Below are 17,671 nucleotides of genomic sequence, written 5' to 3'. Positions count from 1 at the left end.
ACATCTGTGGATACACTTTAAAGCCATACCTAAAAAAATTATGGAAAAACTAAAAGAAAATGGGAAGAAATGCACGGTGGCACAGTTGGGAGCACTGTTGCCTCGCAGCAAGAAGGCCCTTCGTTTGAATCCTAGCCTGGGGTCTTTCTGGATTGAGTTTTAATGTTAATCTGTTACATGCGTGTGTTCTTTACGGGTGCTGCGACTTCCTCCTACAGCCCAAAAACATGACCGGTTAATTGGTTAATGATGAAGACATTAGTTCAATTCAATTAAATCTTATTTATATTGCGCCAATTCATGAAACATGTCATCTCGAGGCACTTTACAAAGTCAAATCAATCATATTATACAGATTGGTCAAAAAGTTCCTATATAAGGGAACCAGTTGATTGCTTCAAAGTCCCGACAAGCAGCATTCACTCCTGGAGAAGCGTAGAGCTACAGGGAGAGTCGTCTGCATTGTCCATGGCTTTGCAGCAATCCCTCATACTGAGCAAGCATGAAGCGACAGTGGGAAGATTGTAAGTCATTGTCAACAGTAAAACAAGTCTTGTATAAACATGGGCTAAAAGGTCACTTAGAGAGGAAGAAGCTATTACTCCTAAACCAACACAGAAGCCACAGTATCACTTTACAATAATGCTACCCTTTATAGCCAGCTAATAAATAGTTTATAAATAATTAATTAATCTGTAAACACATTATAACTTATTCAAAAGTGTTTATTGTGCATTCATTAAGGGCGAGCAAGAGACAAAACTGACCGGCTTGTTTAATTTAGATTAAATATATAGTTGAACCGATTAGGCTCACTATTTGGCAAGAAATCGATAAATTTTGTCCCTTGCTTGCCCTTAATTAATGCATATTAAACACTTAGGAACAGTGTTAACAGATTAATTATCAATATATCTATAAATTGTTTATCAGCCATCTACAAGGGGAGCCTTATAAAGTGGTACCAAAGCTAGATTAAAATTTGCAAATGCACACAGGTACAAAACTCATGCCTTTTAGATATAGACCAAAATCTGATGCAAAGAAAAAAAAAAAAGGTGTTTGGTCATAGTGGCCGTCTTTAAGCTGCCTGAGCACCCCATCTCAGCTGTGAAGTACAGCGGTGGTAACATAAAGCTGTGTGGGTGTTCTGCTGCAGGAGAGACTGATGATTTTCATGAAAGTAGATGGCATCATGAAAAAATACCATTATGGGCAAATATTGTTGCAACATCTCAACACATTAATCAGAAAGTTAAATCTTGGGACCAAGTGGGTTTTTCAAACTGACAATGACCTCAACAATACCAACAAACCAGTTACAGATTGCCTTTAAGGGGTTTAACTCAAATCATTCAGTTGAGAAAGTAATGCTACTTTAGATAATTTATATAGTCTTTGTTAGGTTAAGTAAAAAAACAACAATCATCACCGGTCTCCAGTTGGTCCAAAACGCTTCCAGCAAGGCTTTTAACAGGAACAAACAGAAGGGCTCATATCACACCGGTTTTATCCTCTTTACATTGGCTACTTGTCAAATTTACAATTGATTTTAAAATTTTAACATTGACTTTTAAACTTTTAATGGACAGGCACCCCCAATACATCTCAGACCTTTTAGTCCCTTACTCTTCTGGCTGCACTCTCCGGTCCTCGGGCCAAAACCTTCTGAAGGTCCCTTAGACCCGGTTTAAAACTGGAGGGACCTGTCCTTCCAAGCTGTGGCCCCCAGACTGTGGAACGCCCTGCCCCTGTCTCTCCGTGTGGCCGACGACATTTTTTACTTAAATGTGCGTATTGTTTGGTATTTATCACACTCTGTAAAGCACTTTGTGATTTTTATTGTGAAAGGTGCTATTTAAATAATATTACTTACTTACTTATTTACACAAAATAAACAAGTGAAAACAAATTCTAAAGTGTAAGCCTTCTTTAATTATTGCATTTAGCCAATAGAAGTTGATTTGGTAATTCAGTGAGGGGAAAAAAAGAGTTATGTGTCTTTTAATGCCGTGTAAGTATATATTTCATTACTTTATGAGGTTCAACGTTTGAACTGAATTGCTGAAATAAGTTCACTTTTTGAAGGTATTCTTTTAATAATCCCCATTCTTTGGGCGGTTTAAAATAAGCTTGTGTGTGAATGTTGGGTGTCATGTCTGGCTTACAATTCATGTAAGGTGACACTACTGACCTTCCTCCTGCTGCCTCTCCTACTGTCATTGTCTCCTAGCGGTTAGATAGAGAAGAACAGCAGTCATAGATTCAGATCATCCCAAAGCTCAGCTTCAGGCTTACTCCCTCTGCTCAGAAGAAATCAGGTTCTGAATTTAAGTTTGTGATAGAAAATAGTGAGGGGAAAATCAGGGTGAAATGTGCATCAGTGATTGGCCAAAGCGTTTCCTGAAAACCATCCTGCTGCACCTGAGCCGTCATCAGGTTAGTAGATGGCTTTGGCCCCCCACCGCGTTGGTGGGACCATGGGAGAGAAGTGTTATAGTGTGTGTGTGTGTGTGTGTGTGTGTGTGTGTGTGTCGTGGAGCTGACAGAAGAAAAATGGCCCAGATGTTTCTGTTCTGTTGCAGGTGGAGCTACTGATTGAAAATGAGGCAGAGAAGGATTACCTTTACGATGTTCTCCGGATGTATCACCAGTAAGTACCGTTTGGTTTATAGTTTGTGTTTTATGTTATTAATCAGTATTTTAAAACCCGGCATGTCTTCATTTATCATATCTTGTCATGTAGCAAGAACTACATTGGATATTTTCTTGTTTAAACTTTGTTGTTGTGCATGCTATTTAAAGCAACTTGCTTTCTGAGATCAGAGGAACTGGAGGCTCTTCATGAGGCCAGGAGGCTAAAAGTCTTCAAGGTTTCAATTAATCTTTGTACTGAAGGAGAGCCCTGTGGCCTCATTGGCTGAGCCTCTGATCCGTTTCCATTGTGCTCCGACAAGCTTGGCTAGCTATCGACAAAAGCTCTTTTTTATGTTCACCCTTCAAATGAGGCTAAAATGACACGTATGCATAATTAAACAAGCAGGCCACGTGTAATTGTTTTTTTTTCCTTGCTGCTTTTGTAACCCCTCGTCTTGCCCTTTGAATTGCAGCAGAAAGAAGATTGGATTATCTTTTCCATTGAAATACAATGATTCTATTTTTAGTCTTCATCCTATGTTTGGAAAAGAAATGGAAAAAAAAAAACAGTCCACCATTTTTTTAATCTCTGCTATATTTAAGTTGGAGTAAAAGTCTAATTGCTGTGGAGAAGCTTGTGAATTAGATAACCTACATTTTAGGTTTTTCTGCTTCTGTATGGTGGAAATGCCAGTTTGTATTACAATTATCTAATTATATAATTACTTTAAGCTTAAGAAATGTTCATAGGCTTTTAGCATTGATTTTAGCAAATAAATAGGTTTCCTATAGTCATGGTAAGAACCACATCCTACACTAGATGTTTTCTGATTGACTTTATCACGCTCTCACTCTGCTGAGGAAAAACAACAACTTTGCTTCAGTTCATTGAGGTTTGTGAACATGTTGTTTCTGCATTACAAGCAGGTTGTCCACATGATAACGCTGTCCAGTTGGGTTGTGGTAATGCAGACATGACTACCTGCAGGCTTTCAACTATATAGGAATAGCTCAAGTTTGGGTTTTATCAATCAATCAACCAACCATTGGTTGAATTTTAATGTTCTTCCAACAAGAAAGATATGCAAACAGAAAATTACTGGTTAAGTTGTATGGTTATTTTACCTTATGATCATTGTCATAAGTTTTTATATAAAATATATAAATATATGGGATTTATGTTCAATCACGTATTACAACACATCTTCCAAAGTATCTACGAAAATCAGCATGAGCAGCTAATGGAATCAAAATTTTACTCTATTATCCATCAAACTAAAGTATATATGTATATTTACGCATATCAGTGATTATAACTAACAAACATAACAGTCAAAGGGTGCCTGGAGTGACGAAGGAACGTTCAACAATCCTATCTTTTGACAAAATAAAATAATCTGTAATGGTTATGCAGGTTTCATTTGACTTTTGTGAAATCTTGATTGCAAAGATCTCCACTTATTATGATACAGAGAAAAGAGTTTAAAGTTATCTCTTCCACATTCATTTTATTCGGTTTTATATCAGTAGAGTGACAGATTTTCCCATTGCGTGTGCATTATCTGGATTTCAGGCTCAGTAGTCAGACAGAAAAGCATTCCTGCTCTTCATTGTTCTGTCAAAGGAGCCTGAGCTCATCGCCCTCAAGAATGGCTTGCATTACTCTGAGGAATGAGAGGAGGGAGCTGCTGTCTGTCCAACAGACTTCTAATCTGTTTAGATGGATGAACCACTAGGATCCCGGACCATGCACAACCACCGATATAGAATGGGGTTACTTCCTGGGTTTGGTCAGTTGAGGTTTCCCCTTGCTTGATAAGGGAACTTAATTTCTTAGAAGCTGCAAGGAACAATTGTTTTTATGACGGCTTTGCTAAGGAGATCCGCTTTTAAAATCTCTACCTTCATTTCCACATCTCCATCTACAGGTGCTGGTAATGTAATTTGAATATCATGAAAAAGTTGATTTTTTTTTTTTTTTCAATAATTCCATTTAAAAAGTGAAACGTGTATAATATATTCATTCATTACACACGGAATGATATATGTCAAGTGCTTATTTTAATGTCATGTTTATAAATGAGAACTAATGAAAATCCAAAATTCAGTATCTCAGAAAATTTGAATGTTAGTTAAGACCAATACAAAAAAAAAGTTTTCCAGAAATGTTGGCCATCTAAAAAATATGAACATGAAAAGTATGAGCATGTAAAACACTCAGTACTTAGTTGGGGCTCATTTTGCCTGGATAACTGCAGCAATGCAGGGTGGCATGGAGTCGATCAATCTGTGGCTCTGCTCAGGTGTTCTGAGAGCCCATGTTGCTCTGATATTGGCCTTCAGCTCTTCTGCAATGTTAGGTCTGGTGTATCACATCTTCCTCTTCACAATACCCTCTAGATTTTCTATGGGGTTAAGGTCAGGCGAGCTTGCAGGACAATTAAGAACAGGGATACCACGGTCCTTAAACCAGGTACTGGTAGCTGTGGCACTGTGTACAGGTGCCAAGTCCTGTTGTAAAATGAAATCTGCATCTCCATAAAGTTGGCCATCAGCAGGGAGCATGAAGCGCTCTAACACTTCCTGGTAGACGGCTGTGTTGACCTTGGACCTTAGAAAACACAGTGGACCAACACCAGCAGATGACATGGCATCCCAAACCATCACTGACTGTGGAAACTTTAGACCGGACCTCTATTAACTTGGATTCTATGCCTCACTTCTCTTCCTCCAGACTCTTGGACCTTGATTTCCAAAGGAAATGCAACATTTACTTCCATCAGACAACATAACGTTGGACCACTCAGAAACAGTCCAGTCCTTTTTGTCTTTAGGCGAGACACTTCTGACACTTTCTCTTGTTCAAGAGTGTCTTGACACCAGGACAGCTGAAACCATGTCTTGCAGACGTCTGTCTGGTGGTTCTTGAAGCACTGACTCCAGCTGCAGTCCACTCTTTGTGAGTCTGCCCCACATTGTTGTTTTGTTACACTGTCCTCTCCAGGGTGCAGTCATCCCTGTTGCTTGTACACTTTTTTCTACCACACTGTTTCCTTCCCTTCGCCTCTCTATTAATGTGATTGGACACAGAGCTCTGTGAACAGCCAGCCTGTTAAGCAATGAGCTTTTGTGTCTTGCCCTCGTTGTGCGAGGTGTCAATGATCGTCTTTTGGACAACATTCAAGTCAGCAGTCTTCCCCATGATTGTGTCGCCTACAGAACTAGACTTAGAGACCATTTAAAGGACTTTGCAGGTGTTTTGAGTTAACCTGATTAGAGAAAAGATTCTTGATTCTAGAGTGTGGCACCAGGTCTCTTCAATGTTGGACCTTTTCACAATATTCAAATTTTCTGAGATATGGAATTTGGAGTTTTAATCCGTTTTTAGTTAGAATCATTAAAATTAAAAGAAATAAACACTTGAAATACATCAGTCTGTGTGTGATGAATAAATAAAATATACAAGTTACTGTTCTTGACAGGGGCGCCGTAGAGGGGGGGTAAATTTGGACAAATCCAAAGTCCTCTGACTGACAGGGGCGCCTCAAAAGAAATTATATATATATATATATATATATATATATATATATATATATATAAATATAAATATATATAAATATATATATAAATAAGCTTTTCAGATGATTTAGATTTTTGTCATAGGGCCCAAAATTCCTGGCGGCATCCCTGCATTTTGAATAGAATTACTGAAAAAAAATCAACCTATAATCATGATATTCTGATTATATGAACAGCACCTGACACCTGTACATCTGAGATGTTGCTCTAATAAGCAGTATAGGCCAAAATTAGAGTATATGTAGGACCAGGACAACTTTCAGTGATATGTTGGGAAAGGACTGTTAACCCTTGGGTGTCAAATCTTCAACTAAACGTTAAAAAAGAAGGGGATGTTTCAACAAAAGACATCAGTAAATCAACCACTGTCATTATTCCACAAAAAAACCCCCTCATATCACAGAAAAAAAAATGAAACCTGTCATTGTGACTGGATTATCGTTTAAAATCATTCTAAACACGAACATGATTATCATGCAGGGTCACAATCTTGCTTTTGCATGATAGTAGTCTAATGATTAGAGCTACAAAAAAATCAAAGAAACAGATTGAGCCATTAATTTTTCTCAATTAGAAAAATGAAAGATCATGCAGAAACTCTGATCTGCAGCTTTATCAGACATCAGTGCCTTCAGCTACAACAAAACATACTCTACAAGGTAGAGATGACCCTTTGAAGGACCTGAGGAGAAAACTAAAGGCTAGAAATGTTACACATTTGTTATAGTATATCCTATAGATTTGACTGTCGAGCAGAAGATGTATCCATAACAGAAGTTTTAGCTTATTTTATATTCATAGTACTATTTCACAAGTTTTTATCAATGTTTCCAACCTTTTAATCTTGTATGTATTAATTTAATGGGTTGTTGGTAGAGACAAAAACTGCTTAAATAGAATTTTTAATGTTTGAAAGAATCAGAATGGCTGTAAAATGAAGGAAAAAAGGAACAGCTAGCCTGTGCACATCCTCTCAAACAAGTTTCTGCTTCTATCATCTTCAGGCTGATGCTGTGCCTGAGACAAGAACCAGTTTTCACTGCCAACAGTTTCTTCATTCCCTCACCTATTAGGCAGTGGAACATTAACAATAAGCATCCTAAATAGTTTTTAAATAGACTTTCTTGTACTTAAGTTATTTTCGTATTTTAAGGCGTTTTTCTGCTATGCATTGTTGGCTTTTGGTTGTATGATGCATATGAGAGGTGCTGTTTGAACTGAAAGTCTACAAATTATTTACAATGTTGTCTAAATCTAAATCAGTTTTGACAGGACAAGAGTATCCAGCAGGTGGCGTCACGTTTGATTTGGACTTAGTGACTGCAGGTCTTGTGGAAGCACAATAAGCCACAATATTCCACATTCAACCGGCATGCTTGACACTTGGTGTGATGCGTTTGTGATGAAATACTGTTGTTTGGTTATCTCCACACATGCTGCTCTTCATCATAGCCAAAGATCTTTTCTTAAATCTAATCTGACTAAAGGGCATTATGCCATAATTTTTTCCATTCAGATGCAGCTTTGCAAACCTAAGAACTGATGCTGTTTTCTTGAGAGAAAAGGCTTTCTCCTGGCAACCATTTCAAGAATCAGTCACGCTTATTCAATCTTCTAATTGCCCTCTTATGAACTTTCACATTTAAAATGCTAGCTGAGGCCTGCGGAGTCTGTGCTGTAAAGTTTTTGTGTGGGTGTATTTTTTGATAGTTTCTCAGAGCACTGCACTGTTTGGTATTGGCATGGGAATCTTCAGCAGCATATTGGCATGAATTTACCAGAACGTCCACTTCTATGGAAATTGAAAACTATGCTAAATGTTTTCCACTTGTGAATAATCGTTCTCAACAATGCCATTTAATTTAGTTGGAAATGAGTGACCTTATAACCTTTCTCAGATTTGGCAGGAAGAAAGCTCCTATAAGATGTTTTAACTTTTTGCGTTGTGGTAACACAACCCCGGGCCAGCAGACAACTAAACGTACTGCTTTCGCAGAGGTGGTCACACTGATAATAACCAACTAATCAACTAACTAATCAACTAGTCAGCACCCGGCTTGCAATTTTCCTCTTAAATGATATTAAGCACCAAGGGTGTCTTTGGTTATTGCCATGACTAAATGATAGTGAAGACCTAATTCTTATTTACCCTAAACCTACTGGTTTACTAAACCCATGGATTCTAATTATTCCATTAGTTTAAATTCTGATTATATTTTTATCTTGTTTACTCAAAATTCCCTGCCTTAGCTTTTTTCACAATGAGGCAAATATAAAAGATGACATGGACTGGTCATACCCATTCTCTTTGCTCCAGGTCTATGGATTTGCCGGTGCTGGTGGGAGACCTGAAACTGGTTATCAACGAACCAAAACGGCTCCTGCTGTTCGATGCGATCCGACCTCTGATCCCGCTCAAACACCAAGTCGAGTATGACCAGCTCACGCCCAGGAGGTCACGGTGAGGAGAGCATTGCATTTCGGCTATTTTCCTGGAGAGACCGGTTCATTTTTTAGCAATTGATTAAACTTTGATGCTTTCAGGAAGCTTAAAGAGGTGCGTTTGGATCGAACGCACCGTGAAGGACTGGGTCTCAGTGTTCGAGGAGGACTAGAGTTTGGCTGTGGACTCTATATTTCACAGATTGTCAAAGATGGACAAGCTTATAACGTTGGCCTTCAGGTAAGTAGATATTAACAAATGCAATGATTTGTTTCCTGATTTCCTTTGTATTAGTTGTTGCACATTTTGCACAAAACAAAGGGCACATGTTATAATCTTGGAAAATAAATATTTCAACCTTATCCAGTGAGTTGCAAAAATTGTTTGCCCTCAAACCTTTTTGTTTTATTATTCAAGTTAAAACCAGAAGCTTTTATCAAGATTTTATTGGACAAACTAACACAAAGTAGCACAGAATTTGCTTGTAGACAGAAAAGGATAAATGTTTTAATTTTAAAAATCCTCTTACAATACTTTGTTTAAAGAAGAAATATCACGCAAAATTAACTTTTTTGGCCCTTAAATACATTTTGCTGTGTACTTGGATTCTCTAGTAGTGCCAACAATGTGAATGCAGTTTCCCCAGGTGCTGTTTAGATATCTTTATATTCTGTTTGGGTGACATTTTTCAAGCTTTTACCAAAACGAGTCACTCTCAGATGCACCTTAGAAAAGAGGTAAAAAAGGGGTAATGCAAGGGTAAATTAAGGAGAAAATTAGACCAAAGCACTGCACTTCCATTTCATATAGACCACAACTGAATGATTTAAATATGAAAACTGTGATATGTCCCCTATAACTGTGCCAAAAGTGATGTGTATAATGAAGACAGTGTTGAACATGACAGCTTAATGAGAATTTTGTCACATGAGGTGTATCAGGCTATAATTAGGCTGGCTGGCAACAAAGCATGTAGGATAGACAACATGACAGGACAACACCTTAAATTTGCTTGTTCAAAGCGCTCTTCTCTACTTTCTATCTGCGTCACGGCTTTATGTGCCATGGTGTGCTACCACAGTTCATGCTAATAAACCCACTCTAAGATGGGGAGACACTAGTGCAGTTGCCTTCTGTTAAATTTTAGGTAATTGTGTGGTTGTTGCTGATTGGTTTTGTTTGAGCTATTAGCTCAGAATTGCATTCAAAGGGCCCACTAGGTGGAGTAAAGATCCCCTTTGTTAAACTCCCACAGACCGTCTTTTTTTGTTCCACTCTAAGACAGATTCAGGAAAATGCCTTTGGATTAGTTTTTTTTTTATAAGAGATCAAATACACTGTTTATCTCTGTGTGCTCAGTGTTGATATAAGACATAGAAAGATTCATAATGGTGTCTTTGGAGCAGATTGGCACTTGTCTACCATGCAAAATTACAAAGAAACACACCATCAGTCACAGATTTTGCAGCTGTGTCGTTGAATCTAATACTTACTGAATAGTGTGCTCTCGCTGAATTGCCAAATTGTGCTTTACTCTAAAGGACATTGAGATGTAGTTGCTCAGATTCATTTATTCCAAACACACTTAATTGTGTTCACAATTAGGGGGTAGGACATGAACATCCATACAGGTTCAGAATTAGACTGGGTATTAATTCAGAATCTCCTATTTACCTAACATTAATTATTATTCATTGGAAGGAGAAAGTGAAGCACAAATAATAGTGCAGAAAGGCAGCAAATGAAATTTTCAGCACCAATGAATTTGCCTGTTTCTATTCAAGGCTATCGCTGTCTTAAAACCTCAACATTATCACAATATTTATAACAGATTAAGTTTTTGTTTTTTAAATTAAACCCCAGTGATGTAGCATCACTGAAAAATCTAGAGAAAGTATAATCCTTTAAGCTTTGTAAAAAGGCGTTTACATTAGCTAATTTGTAAAGCTCAACACTCATTGGCTTTTCTTTAATGGCATGTTTTCTTGTCTTTATGATTTTGAACGGTGGCTAATAGAAATGGGTCTCAACTTCAAGTCATCTGTACTGAAGAGGGAGTCATTATTTACTTTTAATAAAGGTTCTTGACAAAGTGATCTACTGAGTAAGGTCTGGTATTAAATAAGAATAATTCCAGTAGCATTTGTTCAAGGGGAATAATTTTGGTGCCACTATAATTTTATTTGAAAAAACAAACAATTATTCAATTCAATTCAATTTTATTTATATAGCGTCAATTCATGAAACATGTCATTTCCAGGCACTTTAGCAAGTAAAATTCAATCATATTATACAGATAGGTTCAGATTATACAGATTGGTCAAAACATTTGCTATATAAGGGAACCCAGTTGATTGCATGAAAGTCCCGACAAGCATCAGTTTTCCACTCAAATCCAAATTTATAAAGGACATTTATGGTTGATCAAAGTGCTGTACATTAGGAGAAGAAGTAAATCTAGTAAATAAATAAAAAATGTGTTAAAATGCATTTTTGTAATTGTCTGAGGTAATATGTTGATGAATGTTGTTTTTATTTGCTGTGAGTAGAAAAAAAACATCATCATTAACAGAAATAAATGCTTGAAAACACCAGTCTGTGTGTAATTATTCTGTATTGGACTCAGTGAATTGAGTTGGTCAAATTACGGAACTTTTCAATACTAATCAATTTTATTGAATATTTCTCTGTGTACCCCTAAAAAGTACCCTTAAAATTGGTTATGTTTGGGATCTACTTGTAAAGAACAAATTGAAATGTAGGACTTTAAGGCCATTGTGTTTTTATAACTTTAAGGAGATTTGTTCTCTTCTTCTTCTCAGTCCTATACTTTTGGATGGCAGTCATGTAGAGTTATTGCAAAGTGATTTAGTGACAAAAAGTGTAACCAAATGGTCAGAGACTAATCATAGCATTATAATACATTGCACAAATCAATACATCAAGTTGTGTTGAGGAAACAGGAATGTAAATGTTGGATTAGAAGTAACGTCTTCTCTGACCTCAGCAGATAAATTGAAATGAAAGTGTCATCTTTAATATCTGCCTCTATGTTGATTTACAGCTGGGTGATGAGATTGTGCGAATAAATGGATACCCCATCTCCTCCTGCATCCACGAGGAGGTCATCAGCCTCATCAAGACTAAGAAGATTGTGTCACTCAAAGTTCGCCGTATGTTGAAATTACCTTGGTGACAACAATGCCAGAAGGAATATATGATTCTGTATTATTGCATTATGATTGATTATGTCTTTTTCTTTTTGTGCAGATGTGGGAATGATCCCAGTTAAAAGGTATGATTTTTTTTTTAAATCTTTCATTCATCCTGCATGAGATTAAGGTCTAGAGATAACTCCCTTGTTTATGCATTTCTGTTTGCTCCAGCTCATCCGATGAACCTCTCAAGTGGCAGTTTGTGGACCAGTTTGTGTCTGAGTCAGGGGTAACGGGCTCCGTATTTTCTACATGGCTTTAACCAGCTCAAAGTCTTTTGTTTTTAATTCAGCTGATTTGTCTGTACCACAATAGGAGAAGAGAAGCAGTTTGGCCGGCATGGCGTCTCTTGGAGGGAAGGACATCAAGGAGAAGAAGGTTTTCCTCAGTCTTGTGGGTACTAAGGGTATGGGCATCAGCATCTCAAGCGGTCCAACCCAGAAACCTGGTATCTACATCAGCAATGTCAAGCCCGGATCCCTCTCTGCAGAAGTTGGACTTCAGGTGATTTCTCTAAAAGACTGGAAAGTTCTCTATAATGTCTTTCATTGTGAAGCATAAATTAACCAAACACTGTCTCCTAATGTGCATGTTACCCTTTTTTTTTTAAAGTGTTTAACTATTCATTTTAAATCACTTGATTCTAACAACCAATTAATTAGGAATTATCTCAATACTATTACCTTTTAATTAATCCTGAGCAAAGATTGGTATTTTTTAAGAGGGATGTAATTCAGTCGTTCTAAATACAAACATTTTATTCCTCTTCAGCCATTTATTATAAAATCACACATTTGTCAGAACGAGATTTTTTTTAAATTTACTACCAAAGTCTCAAAGTACAATTTTTTTTTTTTACCAGTTGTAATCAACTAGCAACGTGGAGGGTCTTTATTTGAAATGAATGAAAGAGTAGATCACTGTTTCAAAGAGTTGGCTGAACAGAAAAAAAATTGTATCGCAAAGATTCTCAACAAATTTCTTTTCGAGGCACTTCACAAGACAAAAAGGTTTAATTTATATATATCTGTACAGAATCCAGTTTGGGTTCATCCTAATATAATGTGGTCATGAAGCCCAGTTGATAAAAAGGTACAGTGCATCATTGCAAAAATGTTTATACCCCCAAACTGTGTCACATTTTATTACATTACTACTTAAGAACAGTATTTGGAACATAGAGGTTTCATTATGTTTTAAATATTTTCCAAGAAAATCCACTCAGGATCTAGCAGAGTTTTCTTTTGATTTGGATTCATCTATCACGGAGTACAACCAAAAAGGTCCTTTGTAGGAAGCCACGTGAAGAGCAGAAATAACCCCCTTGCTATGTCATACTTGCAACACATTTCTGATAATTCAGGTTTGGATCTATGGACTTTTTGAGGTCTGAGAAATAATGGGTGAAGAAAATTATAATGTACTAACCTGAGACTGGCATTGATAGTGGCTGATAGACTGTCCTGACAGAAGTGTGACCATAAACGTTTCCTAATTGTGATATTCAAGTCTGACTCCCAATCCTCTCTTAGCCTGTGTGGACCTATTATTGGAACATTATTTAATAGAAAAGAATACATTTAAGAAATAATCTGATGAATAGTTCCTTCATGAATTAGTTTCCCTGCATCCACAAGACCCAGTAGATCCATTTCAGGACCAAGGCTAGCTCTAAGAAAGGATCTCATCTGAAGGTAACAAAATAAGCTTTTTTCCAGACAAGTTAACTTGAACTGCACAAAGGACATTAAAAGTCCTCTTTGATAAGAGCCATCCAAATGTAGATCCGGTGGCGGTTCCAGTCCTGCTGGTTCACTCTGGATCCGAGGAGTTTTGGATGATAGTCCTTTTTTAAGCCAAGGATTTCGATTTGCGCAGCATACTTTGACTAAATTGATGGGTTTCATGATGGGTTTGTCTGTTTTCTTAGAGACCATTTTTATGTTCCTTTTAAAAATTCAATCATTTGGTCCCTGTTCTTTAAGAGGAGATGATCCAGTTTGGATCCAAGAGGAGAAGTTGTCCTTCTCAAAAAAGAAAAAAAGAAGAAATCTCATTTAGGCTGCCACAAATTGTTTTACTAAACCTTTTTACTTACTTTCAACGGGGGATATTTGGGAGGCTGAATTATTTTGAATAACAGGGTCATTCTAAACAACTAATTTATTATTTTTGTATTTCTGAATTAATATTTTGTTTCATACACATTGATATCTAGTCAATGTTTAGTGTATTTTCCATTATTTAAAGTGTTTCTAAGTGTTTACTCTCATACCGTGAATGCCTGATGTGATTTGTATCTGCTGTAGGTTGGAGACCAGATTGTGGAGGTGAATGGAGTGGATTTCACCACTTTGGATCACAAAGAGGTGAATTTTTCCATAACAGCATTTGTCATTATTTTCAGTTGTCACCTGAATCAGAGGAAGGTTTGCATACTGATAAGTACACAATGCCTATGCCTGTTGGTGGCCACAGGACATGCAGGAAAGTCTGTCTAAGTGATGGTTTAAATTTGAATCCTGACATTTATGGTCCTCTTAAATCTTATTTTTAAGGCTGTGAAAGTCCTGAAGAGCAGCAGAAGTCTGACCATCACGGTTCTGACAGGAGCTGTAAGTGTACTCTGTGTTGCCCAATAATGATTTTACTTGTTTGCATACAAACTTGTAAGCATGTCTTATTGTAAAACTCTTACATTAAATCATATAGATGAGCTAAAAAAATGAACGATCTAATGATTTAAATGACTTAAAAGATTCACTAATATTCCAGATTTGTTTTAAATCTAATAGGAATCAGTAAAATAGAATAAATCTCAGTGTTACTGATTAAATTTAAAAATCTGATAATAGCAAACACAATGCTGCTAATAAGCTAGTACTGTTGTATTTTTCTTTATTTGGAGGGGAAAATACCTGGAACTGCAACAGATCCTGCATTATTGACTTTTTTTAAATCTACCCCTATAGTTTCCTTTATGGATCGACTGTCATGGTTGCAAGACCACAAACATTGTTCCTTTCTTCTTCTATTCATCACTCTGAATAATGTGCTCCCTTTTTTATAGCACATTGGCTTTCCCTGACATACAGCTCAGAAAAATGTTTGCAGGAGCAACATTTATCCTCGGTAAAGTCACTTGACAGATTGTTTGCTCTGGGAGTCGGTGATGAGGGCTGTGTAAGTGAGACGAGCAGTCATGTCTTATTATTGTCTTCCTTGGTGCCCGTCTGATGCATTTATCCATGAGTTTGTCTTGGTCTGGATGTAGCATCCTAAATCAGCGGTTATTGAAAGCGAGGGCTGTGTTGTAAAATCAGACGGCACCTGCTAGTGTGTCACCATGGCCGTTTTTTCCTGCAACAATCCTGCAAAATGTGCACCCTATTTACATGCCTGTCTTCACCAGGCATCAATAACACCAAAACACACAACAAAGTCTGCTCTGTTATTATATGTTAAGCAAAGATGAAGCCAACATGGCTTAACTACATACGTTTATGAAAAAATATTTTATGAATTGAATCAATGTGTTTTAATGTGCAGTCAATGTTCACATGTCTGCTAGAAAAAGTTATTGTGGCAAAGCCTTAAAAAAAGTGTTCAGAGGTGTGTTAGTCTGAAACTTATGCAGGAAAAGATTACTTCAAGTGGTTTTGCAGTTTCTCACACACACATATTTCTCATTTTGGCTTCATCTTTTTATAATGCATAACAGCAGTGTGGAATTAGTTGGTGCATTTAAAGTTAGATATGAATAATTTTAGAACCTGGTAAAGGCAAGATAATATGCTTAGGTTTTGACTGCGCAATTGAGAGATGGGGAAGTGTCTTTTTGTTAGGTTAACTGGTCTCTCTAAATTGTCCTTAGGTGTGAGTGTGTGTGTCAATGTTTGTTTGTCCTGTTTGGCTCTGTGTTGCCCTGTGATAGATTGGCGACCTGTCCAGGGTGTACACCGCCTCTCGCCCATTGACAGCTGCAGATAGGCACCAGCACCCCTCGCGACTCCACAAGGGATAAGCGTGTCGGAAAATGGATTAAGGTTTCTTTTTCCCATCAGAAATAGGTTAAACATAAGCTTGAGTTCAGCTTTCAAGACAAAAGAAGACAAAGACAGTCATGGACTGCCCTGCAGAGTAATTGAACATAATGGAAAAATAAGCGTAGAGCCACAGAAGCCACTCAGGGCTTTCTAGGATAGCAGTAGAAAAACATTTTGTCTGGACATTTCAGTTCTTTGAAATTTAAATAATACTTTTCTTTAACCAGGGATAAAATTTATACCACACTTTGGTCAACTCTGGTTGTTTGCAAATGTTCACTAAAGGTAATTTGGCTTGACTGATTTGATTTGATCTATCCCTATTATGAATTACAGCATTAGACTTGCCTAACTGACCGAAGCGTGGCTTGAATACAATGGATGCATTTGCAGTGCCTTGCAAAAGTATTATGACCCCTTGGCATTGTTCGTGGTTTTTTTTGCCTCACAACCTGGAAATATAAGAGACTTCAGCTTGCGTAACCAGACATAGCATTTCTTTAATGGCCAAAAAGTTCAATTTTAGCCTCATCTGACCAGAGCACCTTCCTCTATACATTTGTGAAGTCACTCTTGTGTTTTTATTTACTCAAAATATGTCTTCTTATTTATAATACTAAGTAATGGCTTTTTTTTCTGGCCACTCTTCCATAAAGCCCGGGTCTATGGAGTGTACGGTTTATTGCGGTCCTCTGGACAGATCCTCTTTTCACTGGTATGCAGCTCTGCAACTCCTTCAGGGTTACATTTGATCTCTTTGCTGCTGCTTTGATTAATGTCCTTCCCCACACTGGGAGTTTTGGTCTGGGACCTCTCTTGGCAGCTTTGTTGTGGTAACATGTGCTCTCCATTTGAATAAGATGGATTTGACGGTGATCCGGGGAACACCAAAGATTTGGATATTAGCTTTTAATCCCACCTTGACTTGTACTTCTCAGTCACTTCATCCCTGACTTGTTTGGAGAGCTCCTTGGTCTTTATGGTGTGATGCGTCTTGTTTAGTGGTGTGTTTATACTGACAGAACGTGACACTTGGATTGCACACAGATGGACTCCATTTTGTGCAGATCCATCACATAAAATAAGACTAGAAAATATTCAAAATACAGTTTGGAATGTAACAAAATAAGTAAAAAAGCCAAAAAGGGGTCAATGCTTTTGCAAGGCGCTGTAACACCTTTTTCTGATTTTTGTCTATGACTGGTCTTCACTCTCTTAGGGAAGCGAGCTGTTTATGACAGATGAGGAACGCCTTGCAGTCGAGGCCCGTCGGGAGGTGGAGAGGCAGGAGCTGATGCATCAGAAGAAGGTTGCAATGGAGACCAACAAAATCGTTAAAGAGCAGCAGGAGAAGGAGAGACAGTGAGTGAACTGCCCAGCCTTTAATTAGCTTCACCCCGACAATGATAAATGTTCTGTGGTGTAAAACGAAGGACACAAACTTAAAACTGTGTCATATTTTTTTCCTGAATTTTCTCTTTAAACTTAAAAGCATGCTGTCAAACAAACATTTATTACAGGATACAGTAGTTTAGTTCCTGCAGTACCTACATTTTCTTATAGTTTACAAAGAGGTGTTCCTCTCTTTAGCAGGGATATCTTTCCATCAAAAATAGAAACTGTTAATTTTTAAAATCACTAATTGAGAACCAACAGAAACATGTGTATTTGTGTCCTAAGAATAGTTCAAGTGTTGGCCAAAAAATTTTCAAAATTAAGTTTGGAAAGCTACAGAATAATAATAAAAATAA

At 37.3% G+C, this 17,671-nt stretch overlaps 1 protein-coding gene across 3 annotated transcripts in view; it reads left to right on the top strand.

Annotated features, from left to right (window-relative positions):
* Positions 1-17,671, top strand: part of ush1c (Usher syndrome 1C) — a 34,746-nt gene that overhangs the window by 1,763 nt on the left and 15,312 nt on the right. For all 3 annotated transcript variants that reach the window (XM_036151789.1, XM_036151783.1, XM_036151778.1), the window contains exons 2-11: positions 2,586-2,653; positions 8,534-8,677; positions 8,761-8,899; positions 11,724-11,832; positions 11,930-11,954; positions 12,046-12,103; positions 12,190-12,378; positions 14,184-14,243; positions 14,433-14,489; positions 17,140-17,282. In XM_036151789.1, coding sequence (XP_036007682.1) covers positions 2,586-2,653; positions 8,534-8,677; positions 8,761-8,899; positions 11,724-11,832; positions 11,930-11,954; positions 12,046-12,103; positions 12,190-12,378; positions 14,184-14,243; positions 14,433-14,489; positions 17,140-17,282 — 992 coding nt within the window. The remainder of the gene's footprint in view (positions 1-2,585; positions 2,654-8,533; positions 8,678-8,760; positions 8,900-11,723; positions 11,833-11,929; positions 11,955-12,045; positions 12,104-12,189; positions 12,379-14,183; positions 14,244-14,432; positions 14,490-17,139; positions 17,283-17,671) is intronic.

The sequence above is a fragment of the Fundulus heteroclitus genome, chromosome 2, assembly GCF_011125445.2.
Source record: "Fundulus heteroclitus isolate FHET01 chromosome 2, MU-UCD_Fhet_4.1, whole genome shotgun sequence".
Lineage (NCBI taxonomy): Eukaryota > Metazoa > Chordata > Actinopteri > Cyprinodontiformes > Fundulidae > Fundulus > Fundulus heteroclitus.
This window is presented reverse-complemented; position numbering and strand designations above follow the sequence as displayed.